The following is a 12,165-nucleotide window of genomic DNA, read 5'->3' as shown; positions in this document are numbered from 1 at the left end:
TGCTCCTATGAGCCGTTCCGGCCTGACCCAGAATAAAGTAATGTCCTGCAGAGCTCTGTATGCTGTCTCATGTTCGAGTCTTAAGTCGTGTTCCCCTGGTCAGGCGTTGCATGCATCAACCAATAGTTTTGTGGCATTTCATCGACTGTGCTGTCGGTGCCAGATTGATATAACTATGATGTAGTTAGCTGATACGTAAAGGTGAAAGATCTGCTGATGAGCGCTTAACCCTAATTGTTCCTTTAATTTTGCTCTGTATAAGAGCGTCTGCTAAACCAGTGGTTCCCAACTCCAGTCCTTGAGTACCCCAACAGCACACATTTTTATTGTAGTCCCAGACAAGCACACCTGATTCAGCTTCTCAACTAATCATCAGGGCCTCAATGAGTTGAATCAGGTGTGTTTTGTCTGGGGCTACAATGTTAATGTGTGCTGTAAGGCACAACTGTGCTAAATAGAGTATAGAGTATAGGCTACAATGTAAACATGTTTATTGTTGTAAGATCTGGCATGCGTCAGCAACGTCTGAGCAGGAAAACACAACCTTATCTTTAATATAGCTGATGTTCCACAATGCAAACCCTCCAAATGGCGTGTTATACTTCCAAAGTATTTGTTTACTCCTCAACATTAGCAGGGTAAGGGTTAGCCTAACTCAGCCTCTCAATGTCATAGAGTCAAATGAAAGATATTCACATATGTATCGGAGTCGCGTCTTTCTTGTGGAATTTACAACCTAAAGCATTGCAGAAAAAAAATTTGGCCCGGTAACGGGTTAATTTCAGATGAGGCTTGTATGGCTTGTGGGCATTGTAGAGCAAAACAACCAACATGTACGTGTTTATGAGAGTCTCAGCTTTCAATGGTTTGTAGCTCAAACCGTTCAGATTCTACAGACAGAAGTTGTCACATCAGCGGTAACGACTCGACTTCAGACGAGTCCCGTGACGCTTGTGGGGGTCATAGAGCAAAACGTTCTACGTTGGGGGTCTAGCCCAAACCGTTTTGACTCTTTCGTGAGAAGACACATTTTCGGGATGTCTCCTGGTCTGTAGCTCTACCACCTTCCACCGCATATGCGGAAAGCCGACATCGGCAGATGTGGTGGATTGAGACGCAGCCCATGCAAAAAATCTCTAGTTTAAACAAATTCTCAGCTATCTCTAATTTAAACAGATGGATTTTGATGGAGATTTTTTATTATACAAATTAGATTTCGACTCTAGGTATAATCGGGATCCATTTTCCCCCTTTTTTAAGCTAACAAGAGGTACGCTTTTTGACACTTTTTCTGACAAGGGGTATGGCGTACCCCCACATAACCCTTGAATTCGAGCACAGTATGTCCTGCACATGTAAAGTCTGATAAATGCACATAAACTATGTGTATTTACAATTTACTGTCATGTTATCTGCGCCTCAATACCGTGTTAACCCACTGAGCTAAAGCCAGTGCATTAGCTTTGAAAGCTAAAATAAAGTAATCGGTCTCAACCAACCAGGGTTTGATACCGGGTCAATCACATTGGTGCTGTGACACTGATCACAAAGTTGATTAACAGCTGCAGCGGTTGTTATGGGAAATGTTGAGGTCAGGGTTCTTTGAGTAACTCAGTGTATTAACCTTTAGTAAACAGTAAACGGTATCTGATACTGGGATTAATACAGCATAGTAGGATTTGAAAATATTCCATACATAATCCCAATCCTAATATGGTCAAATTTGTGGACATTATAAAAAGGAAATGGACAAACATGTAGTTGTAATTGACCTTTATGTCCATCAGGGGGAGACTGTGATCGTCCTGCCTCAGTGTTCACTGTAGTCTGCTGTGTTTCATTCACTCACCCTGTACAGTAGGATTACACCTCTCCCCGGCAACACGTGATACATTGAGAAAAACTCTCAATTAGATTTTCCTATTGGCTGAACTGAAACAGAAGAGTGATGGGACTTTCCAAACCATGGCCTTTGAATAGGGGAAGTGTAAACAACCAGGTCTCTAGTCTGAACCCAGGATGAGGGTTGGAATGAGGAAGAAGTGGCCACAGAACAGAGCAGAGAAGATAAACACTAGTGGTGTTAGACCAGGGGGTGCATAGCTCCCGTCATTGAGGGACGTGTACCACTGTCAGGGAAACATTTAACACCAGCAGGACTGTGGAAGCCTGAGATTTGCAGCCCTGCTGTAGAGTATAGGCTATTACACTCAAGACATTGACCAAAGGGCATCATATTTTGAGTTGTAACACAGCCCAAACCCCCCCCCGTCACAGTGGTGTAGGAGTTGGGAAATTGCAATCGAATGTAGGGTTCAGAAGCAGTATCTAGAGCTCAATGCCACCAGGCCCAACTTGGCGGTACCCCGAGTGGAGGCTGCAGGGCCTTCCTCACCCAGCAGCTCTTCCCCACCTGGGCCATGCTCCACGACATCATGGATGTCAAACTGGTGCCCTACGGCAATGAACAGGAGCTTCCCTCAGGGAATTCTCCCTTCATCTGTCAACATGAAGAACCAGAGTGTCATGGTAACATGACTGAGGCATGTATTCTATATTCAGTGGGTCTGTACTCAGCATTCCTGGTAATTTACTGCATGGAATCTGCAGCTAATGTTCTTGATGCTGCCCAACCTTGCTTGCAGCTGCACGTCCCCTCCATGATGTGGGACAGTGTCACGTCCTGTGTGAAGGGAGAGCTTGGCTTCAAACTAATGCATGAGAACACCCTGAAGACCAAAGCTCTCAATCTGGCCAAAACACACATCCCCTGGGTGACTATTAATGGGGAATACACAGATGACTTTCAGGACAAAGCAATGTCATCACTTTTTAACTTGGTCTGCAAAATGTACAAGGGAGGCAAGCCCCCTGCCTGTACTGGGGCACAGAAGAAACTAGACAGGAGTTAGTGCTGAAAGCAACAGTCATTCTGCATGCCATTCATGTTTTTGAAATATATTTTGTCACAGTATATAAGTATCAGTTTCCCCTCAGGATCTATGATGAACTTGCATGGTCTTTCAAAAATATAAGTTGCTAATGTCTTGTTGCTGAACTGTATTTTATGAATTGTAAGACTGTTATATTTTGTCTGTGATTCTACGATGGTTTCTTAAAAAACTATTTATTGAAAATTAAACCCAATGCTAAAAAAAAAAAAAAAACACTGACCTTCAACTATAGCAGGTTTTGACCAATTAAATACTGCCTGGAGTTCATCAACAATACATTTCTCATCCAGGTTAATGGGTGCTAGAGAGAGCATCCTGGGGTTTGTAGATGAGAGAGGACAGGCCTATAAAATGCACCCACATTTTATGCAACAGACAAGCATTTGTTAATTCATTAGGTATTGGGTATGTACTGTATGTGTGTAGGGTAGGCCTACCCTGAATAGTTGGATGGAACACTGATTTAATATTGCAGTTTGATTACACTCCTTTGCTTGTTTGACTCTAATAAGTTTGACACTGGTTTCATTATCAATATAAAAGTGCATAATCTCTGTTAGCAAAATGATCATGTGAAACAAACTCTCGCTGGAGTTTTCCTGGCCATCATTGCCCTCGGCATGCTTTGGGGGTTTAGGTTTGATGACTATAAGAAGCTAAAAGCTAAATGGCATATATTATTATAATGAAAATACAATGTGATTGAGTGAATGATTGATGGTGTATTAGTTTTTCCTGACTGCAGTATGAGGTTTTCATTGGCTTTATATCATAGACTCTTCTGGCATGGCCAGTCTGTTGTCAACATAATACACTCTCTGAAGCTGGAGACTCTTATCTCCCTCACTAACTTTAAGCATCAGCTGTCAGAGCACCTTACCGATCACTGCACCTGTACACAGCCCATCTGAAATTAGCCCACCCAACTACCTCATCCCCATATTGTTATTTATTTTGCTCATTTGCACCCCAGTATCTCTATTTGCACATCATCTCTTGCACATCTATCATTCCAGTGTTAATACTAATTGTAATTATTTTGCACTATGGCCTATTTATTGCCTTACCTCCATAGCTTGCTACATTTGCACACACTGTATATATATTTTATGTTGTATTTTTGACTTTATGTTTTGTTTTACCCCATATGTAACTCTGTGTTGTTGTTTTTATCGCACTGCTTTGCTTTATCTTGGCCAGGTCGCAGTTGTAAATGAGAACTTGTTCTCAACTGGCTTACCTGGTTAAATAAAGGTGAAATAAAAAATAAAAATAATAATACTAATAATGGTATCACAGTGATACAGCCTCATAATGGTAGGCAGCATTTCCACAAGCATCACCAGCGTGTGTTTGGCTTCTCTCTGTCTTCCTCATGCTGGGTCACATGACACACACTCAGTAGCGCAGAGCTTTTTTAAAATGTATTTTTATTTTACATTTATTTTGACAGGGAGTCAATACTGAGACCAAGGTCTCTTTTCCAGATGAGCCCTGTTAACACCACAATACACATCCAATTACAATAAATACATGAAACTAAATATCCATATACACATTAAAATACACGTTATTAAACACAACAGTACATGAAAAGCAAAGCAGAATCATAATCTTCACACACACACACATACACACACACATACACACATGCACACACACACACACACACACACACACACACACAACACACACACACTTGGTCTTATCATCATCTTGATATTTATTACAAATAATGTGACATTTGAGGTGACATTTTACTTAAAGTTGACAATGTTGCAAATGTTACACATAAACAGTATTATAAAGGTCAGTGTTTATTTTAGATTCATTCTTTGACAGTTCAGCTGTGGCACCAATGGGACTACACTCACATCTCTCCCTAGTAACTGGTGAGAACGCCATCGTCCATTTTTCTATTGGTTCAGATTTAGAAAATCAAACTTCACAAGGTTCAAGACTTTTCCAGACTGGTTTGTTTGGACAAGCTGGCTTTCTTTCTATGGTTGATGCACTCTCTCACTCTCCACTCAGTAGTTCATGTTTCCCTCTCTGTGTTCTGAGATGTGAAGTGGACCACTCACAGAGATTCACGGTAAAGATGGTCTCAAAGTCTGCTCTTTGGGGGCCTTTAACAATGAGGGAGTGTTTTATTTTCTGTCAAGTGATATCATACTATCACCTGTTAAATGTGCTGGATGCACATGCACTAGATGTATTTTCAACTGGCTGTGTCAGTACCTGTCATGTTATCTGCACGACTCAATACTATGTTAACCTACTGAGCTAAAGCCTATCCATGAGCTTTTGGAGCTAAGTCATCAGGTCTCAGCCAACCAGGTTTGATACTGGGTCAGTCACACTGGTGCTGTGACCCTGATCACAGAGTTGAATAACAGCTGCATGGGTTGTTATGGGATATGAGTAGGTAAAAGGGGGAGAAATGTTATAGAGAAGGTGGTTCAGTGAACTATACTACATGTCATTTATTTTATTTACAATTTATTCATTTCTGCAATAAATATAAAACAATACAATAAAAATATGTAATACAATATATATGTATGTGTGTACATAATCTGGGAAGGAAGATTCTTAAAGCCTAAACAGAAATGTGAGTGATGGTGTCTACCTAGTTACAGCTGAGTAAGGATGAAACAAGTGACCTGATTGGTCATATTGTTCAGGAAGCTGCTTGCATTTAGAGGAAAATAGTTGAATCCCTCCAGTGAAGGTTCACACCAGTCAGAAGGTATCTCTACTGTATAGTCCTCCTGCATGCCTCTCTGTTGTCTGAACATGAAGAGCTCTGTGATTGTCCTCATCCTCTACTGTCAGGTGTATGCAGAAGCCGAAGGTAAGTAAATATTATTCAGTTGATGAGTGAAATAAAATATTATATTATATCACCAAAAACTTGCTTTCGAGAGCTTCTAATGTTTAAAATGGATCATGTTGAACACTGTGTGACTGAAATTAACACGAGTGAAACTCCTTGGTTATGAATATGACAAGTGCTGCAACAGTATCACATTTATTCTACGCTGTATTGGACTCTGTGTCTGTTAACGATACTGTAAGTATAAGATGCAACTCTGTTGATGCAACAGCTTGTTACATGTTAGGGTTAGACCAGGGACTGGGTTACAGGGTTAGGGCTAGGGTTAGACCAGGGACTGGGTTACAGGGTTAGGGCTAGGGTTAGACCAGGGACTGGGTTAAAGGGTTAGGGCTAGGGTTAGTTAGTGGATAGTTAACAGTGTCTTGATAGTTAGTAAACCACCTGTAGTGGTCTATCCAAATAAAGTATTACCACATTATTTGGACATTCATTCAAACATAGTAGGGCATAAAAGGATGTGTGTTCATGTTGGGAAAGCAGGAGAGGAATATGTCATTATTAAATAATGTACTTGTGGCTGCATATCACAATGCTATGCTTCCAGATGCACTGCAATATACTAACAAGTGTGTTTCATTTTTGTTTCTTTTCTCAGTTCTGCATATTGATTTATATATTAATGGATGCAGTGATTCAGATGGAGTGAATATGTATGGACTGGATGGTGAAGAGATGTGGTATGCAGACTTCAACAAAGGGAAGGGAGTGATGGCACTGCCTCCATTTGCAGATCCATTTAGCTACGTCCCTGGAATTTATGAACAGGCTGTAGGTGATCAGGGGGTATGCAAAGGAAACCTGGCCTTATCTATAAAAGTTAACAAGAACCCACCAGAGACAATAGGTAAGAGAGCAAAAAGTAATCTAGAGTGAATGAATCAATAGAATTCAAGTAGTAATATAGTAAACTCACTATAACCTTTCATATGAATCATCTGTGGTATAGAGCTCCAAATATGATCACTGTTTATATTACTACAACACAAAAAGATGAGGCCTAATCAATGCTCCACTACACTTCTAGACTCATATCATGTGACCTAATGACAGATGTCAAATTGTTTTAGCCCAAAGCTATGACAACACAACAAGGAAGAATGAATGTGATATTAAATGTGTTCCCACAGACCCTCCTCACAGCAGCATCTACCCCAGGGATGATGTGGAGCTGGGGGTGGAGAACACTCTCATCTGCCAAGTCAGTGGATTCCACCCTGCACCTGTCAGAGTCAGGTGGACCAGGAACAATCAGAATGTGACAGAGGGAGTGCGTATCAGCACTCCATACCCCAACAGTGATTTCACCCTCAACCAGTTCTCCAGTCTGAGCTTCACCCCAGAGGAGGGAGACATCTATGGCTGTACCGTGGAGCACAAGGGCCTTACTGAGCCCCTGACACGGATTTGGGGTGAGAATTACATTACATTAAGCCTGCATTACTTTTTACTTCTTGTGAATATTTTAGTGTCACAATTTAATTTGCAATTGATAAAACTAGCTTGAAAGCATCAGTTCATCGCTTGATGTTCTTCCTCTGTGTCTGTGTCTCTGTGTGTGTGTGTGTGTGTGTATGTGTGTGTGTGTGTGTGTGTATGTGTGTGTCTGTGTGTGTGTGTGTGTGTCCACAGAACCTGAGGTGAGCCAGCCCAGTGTGGGTCCTTCTGTGTTCTGTGGAGTGGGTCTGACTCTGGGGCTGCTGGGAGTGGCTACCGGAACATTCTTCCTCATCAAAGGAAACCAGTGCAACTGAGACTACAGCTGTCAGAGCATCATGGCAAATCTGTATAAATATAGAGGACTTTGCTGTCATTTAAAGTATCTTTGTATTGTTAAAACTGTGTATATACTGTAGATGGCAAAGAGCCTTTTTAGCCTTTTTAGAATGTGAGGTTAAACTTTGCAGCTAATTTAGTTTAAGGAGGGGTTATGTATGTACATGAAATACACACGTGTACACACTGGAGATGTATCACTTATCAACTCACAACTCTCAATCACACTATCAAAGATAGAGCATAACGATAGTCTTATGTACTATACATAGTATACTATGTAGTATACATAAGCACATTCCAGTCTATGCTAATTATTATTACTATCATTTTTTTTAAACTAATATAATTAAATTGACATAATAATATACAGTATGATATAATTACATATACTGTAAGTGCAATCACTCAACAGGGATAAAACAATTTAAAAAGTAGGGGCGATGTTATGTGGTTACTGTTGATCCTCGGGATCTCCGTAGGTCATGTTGCGAAGACCCTAGCTAAATAAATAATTTCTGATTATGCTAACTTGTTTGTCAGTCATCACTAATTACAGGCACCATTGAGTGCTAAGGGTTATGGTGTGTGTTACAAACTGCTGAAAGCCAAAGGACCCAACCTGGCCACCCTAATGAAGAAGCCAGATGGAGGTAAGAAGCTATAGCTCCTCCTGCTAAGAAGATTGATTGGGGAAAGGGATTAGCTCCCCCACATTGATGTATGCCTGGGGTACGAGTGTACCTCCAGCTTGAGTTATAGTTGGTGTTTGTGTTTCATTTTTCCCTTTGCAGCCTTATATGTTTTTATTAAAGCTTGCTTATTAGCCCTTAAACCCCTGGTCTGTGTCTTCAGTTCCACTGTCACACACGTGACACCTCCCCCACCTATGGGTGTGCCACAGCACATTCCATTGGGTCCATTGGATGTTTACAGAGAAACATACGCCTGCACAGTTTGGAATAAATAAACTATAAACTAGCATTATGGGACTGAATGAAACTTCCGTGATGTGCATATTAAAACAATAACCGGGTCGTTCCACAAATGGAGTGCCTTTTATGTCTATCTGACATTGTGTGTACGTTTTGATGAAACACTCCATTTAACAGTTGGATCATATAGGCTACATCTATGCTCGAAATAAACTAAACCATGTTCAACATTTCTACACTACATTACCAAAAGTATGTGGACACCTGCTTGTTGAACACATCATTCCAAAATCATGGGCATTAAAATGGAGTTGGTCCCCCCTTTTGCTGCTATAACAGCCTCCACTCTTCTGGGAAGGCTTTCCACTAGATGTTGGAACATTGCTGCAGTGACTTGCTTCCATTCACCTACAAGAGCATTAGTGAGGTCGGGCACTGATGTTGGGCGATTAGGCCTGGCTTGCAGTCGGCGTTCCAATTCATCTCAAAGGTGTTCGATGTGGTTGAGGTCAGGGCTCTTTGCATGCCAGTCAAGTTCTTCCACACCGATCTCGACAAACCATTTCTGTATGGATCTCGCTTTGTGCACAGGGGCATTGTCATGCTGAAACAGGAAAGGGCCTTCCCCAAACTGTTGCCACAAAGTTGGAAGCACAGAATCATCTAGAATGTCATTGTATGATGTAGTGTTAAGATTTCCCTTCACTGGAACTAAGGGGCCTAGTCCGAACCATGAAAAACAGCCCCAGACCATTATTCCTCCTTCACCAAACTTTACAGTTGGCACTATGCATTCGGGCAGGTAGTGTTCTACTGGCATCTGCCAAACCCACATTCGTCCGTCGGACTGCCAGATGGTGAAGCGTGATTCATCACTCCAGAGAACGCGTTTCCCCTGCTCCAGAGTCCAATGGCGGTGAGCTTTACACCACTCCAGCCGACACTTGGCATGGTGATCTTAGGTTTGTGTGTGGCTGCTCGGCCATGGAAACCCATTTCATGAAGCTCCCTACGAACAATTATTGTGCTGCTTCCAGAGGCACTTTGGAACTCGGTAGTGAGTGTTGTGCCAAGGACAGACGATTTTTACGCGCTGTGCGCTTCAGCACTCAGCGGTCCCATTCTGTGAGCTTGTATGGCCTATCACTTCGCGGCTGAGCCGTTGTTGCTCCTAGATGTTTCCACTTCACAATAACAGCAATTACAGTTGACCGGGGCAGCTCTAGCAGGACAGAAATTTTACGAACTGACTTGTTGGAATTACATTTTACATTTTAGTCATTTAGCAGACGCTCTTATCCAGAGCGACTTACAGGAGCAATTGGGGTTAAGTGCCTTGCTCAAGGGCACATTAACGTCATTTAGCAGACGCTCTTAGCCAGAGCGACTCACAAATTGGTGCGTTTACCCTATAGCCAGTGGGATAACCACTTTACAATTTGGGGGGGGGGGGGTAGAAGGATTACTTTATCCTATCCCAGGTATTCCTTAAAGAGGTGGGGTTTCAAATGTCTCCGGAAGGTGGTGAGTGACTCCGCTGTGGGGTGGGGGGGGGGGGTAGAAGGATTACTTTATCCTATCCCAGGTATTCCTTAAAGAGGTGGGGTTTCAAATGTCTCCGGAAGGTGGTGAGCGACTCCGCTGTGTGTGTGTGTGTGTGTGTGGGGGGGGGGGGTAGAAAGATTACTTTATCCTATCCCAGGTATTCCTTAAAGAGGTGGGGTTTCAAATGTCTCCGGAAGGTGGTGAGTGACTCCGCTGTGGGGTGGGGGGGGGGGTAGAAGGATTACTTTATCCTATCCCAGGTATTCCTTAAAGAGGTGGGGTTTCAAATGTCTCCGGAAGGTGGTGAGTGACTCCGCTGTGGGGTGGGGGGGGGGGGGGGGGGTAGAAGGATTACTTTATCCTATCCCAGGTATTCCTTAAAGAGGTGGGGTTTCAGATGTCTCCGGAAGGTGGTGAGCGACTCCGCTGTGTGTGTGGGGGGGGGGGGTGGGGGGGGGTAGAAGGATTGCTTTATCCTATCCCAGGTATTCCTTAAAGAGGTGGGGTTTCAAATGTCTCCGGAAGGTGGTGAGTGACTCCGCTGTCCTGGCGTCGTGAGGGAGCTTGTTCCACCATTGGGGTGCCAGAGCAGCGAACAGTTTTGCCTGGGCTGAGCGGGAACTATGCTTCCGCAGAGGAAGGGGAGCCAGCAGGCCAGAGGTGGATGAACGCAATGCCCTCGTTTGGGTGTAGGGACTGATCAGAGCCTGAAGGTACAGAGGTGCCGTTCCCCTCACTGCTCCATAGGCAAGCACCATGGTCTTGTAGCGGATGCGAGCTTCAACTGGAAGCCAGTGGAGTGTGCGGAGGAGGGGGGTGACGTGAGAGAACTTGGGAAGGTTGAACACCAGACGGGCTGCGGCATTCTGGATGAGTTGTAGGGGTTTAATGGCACAGGCAGGGAGGCCAGCCAACAGCGAGTTGCAATAGTCCAGACGGGAGATGACAAGTGCCTGGATTAGGACCTGTGCCGCTTCCTGTGTAAGGCAGGGTCGTACTCTCCGAATGTTGTAGAGCATGAACCTGCAGGATCGGGTCACCGCCTTGATGTTGGCGGAGAACGACAGGGTGTTGTCCAGGGTCACGCCTAGGCTCTTCGCACTCTGGGAGGAGGACACAGCGGAGTTGTCAACCGTGATGGCGAGATCATGGAACGGGCAGTCCTTCCCCGGGAGGAAGAGCAGCTCCGTCTTGCCAGGGTTCAGCTTGAGGTGGTGATCCGTCATCCATACTGATATGTCTGCCAGACATGCAGAGATGCGATTCGCCACCTGGTTATCAGAAGGGGGAAAGGAGAAGATTAGTTGTGTATCGTCAGCGTAGCAATGATATGAAAGGCCATGTGAGGATATGACAGAGCCAAGTGACTTGGTGTATAGGGAGAAAAGGAGAGGGCCTAGAACTGAGCCCTGGGGGACACCAGTGGAATGATGGCATCCTATGACGGTGCCACGTTGAAAGTCACTGAGCTCTTCAGTAAGGCCATTCTACTGACAATGTTTGTCAATGGAGATTGCATGGCGGTGTGCTTGATTTTATACACCTTTCAGCAACAGGTGTGGCTAAAATAGCCGAATCAACTAATTTGAAGGGGTGTCCACATACTTTTGTATATATAGTGATTAATAGTGTGTTTTCATTTAAATACATTTGTTGTTTTCTCTGAAAATCCCCATTTTGACATGTCCCATTTCTAGGAAGATGTTAACCCACCTAACCCAAAATGTCCCCAAGTTTTCAGCATCATTGTAAAGCCCTAGTTATTGTGTTGCTTTGACAAAGTAATTCCTGAAGATTATTGTACTTTTGACAAAAGTACACTACCCAAAAGGCACTCTCTCTATTCGTGGAATGACACAACCAAGTTCCACATTTTTTTTATCTGGTCACACAAAGCATTGCCTGCATAGCTCCACAAGGTGAAAATGAGAAAAAGACAGTCATGACAAAGCAACACTCATACTCTTAACTGACAATAACAGCCTACGTTTTTGCATGCTTCCTTTGATAGCAAAAGCTCAAAACATATTAAATATGGTGCAAAACTTGAGATAAA

At 43.2% G+C, this 12,165-nt stretch overlaps 1 protein-coding gene and 1 pseudogene across 2 annotated transcripts in view; both read left to right on the top strand.

The window, feature by feature from the left end:
• Positions 1 to 2,912, top strand: part of LOC311138791 (gamma-interferon-inducible lysosomal thiol reductase-like) — a 35,956-nt pseudogene extending 33,044 nt beyond the window's left edge. The window contains exon 3 of the transcript in view: positions 2,256 to 2,912. The product of the transcript in view is annotated as a gamma-interferon-inducible lysosomal thiol reductase-like (transcript). The remainder of the gene's footprint in view (positions 1 to 2,255) is intronic.
• A 2,763-nt stretch (positions 2,913 to 5,675) lies between these two features.
• On the top strand, positions 5,676 to 7,961 carry LOC311137930 (H-2 class II histocompatibility antigen, A-U alpha chain-like). Its single transcript, XM_084172548.1, has 4 exons — positions 5,676 to 5,811; positions 6,452 to 6,700; positions 6,984 to 7,265; positions 7,486 to 7,961. The coding sequence occupies exons 1-4, from the start codon at positions 5,733 to 5,735 to the stop codon at positions 7,605 to 7,607; spliced, it is 732 nt and encodes a 243-aa protein (XP_084028674.1). The 5' UTR covers positions 5,676 to 5,732; the 3' UTR covers positions 7,608 to 7,961.
• The last annotated feature ends 4,204 nt before the right edge of the window (positions 7,962 to 12,165 follow it).

Source organism: Coregonus lavaretus, assembly GCF_964263955.1.
Source record: "Coregonus lavaretus genome assembly, chromosome: 12".
In the NCBI taxonomy this organism is placed as follows: Eukaryota; Metazoa; Chordata; class Actinopteri; order Salmoniformes; family Salmonidae; genus Coregonus; species Coregonus lavaretus.
The sequence above is the reverse complement of the archived record's forward strand: the minus strand, read 5'-3'. Positions and strand labels throughout refer to the sequence as shown.

Bases quoted from the DNA above. Each gene is read 5' to 3' on its own strand.
- LOC311137930 (XM_084172548.1), top strand. From the start codon at position 5,733: ATGCCTCTCTGTTGTCTGAACATGAAGAGCTCTGTGATTGTCCTCATC. The intron at 5,812-6,451 runs GTAAGTAAATAT...TTCTTTTCTCAG, and splicing joins GGTGTATGCAGAAGCCGAAG to TTCTGCATATTGATTTATAT. The intron at 6,701-6,983 runs GTAAGAGAGCAA...GTGTTCCCACAG, and splicing joins GAACCCACCAGAGACAATAG to ACCCTCCTCACAGCAGCATC.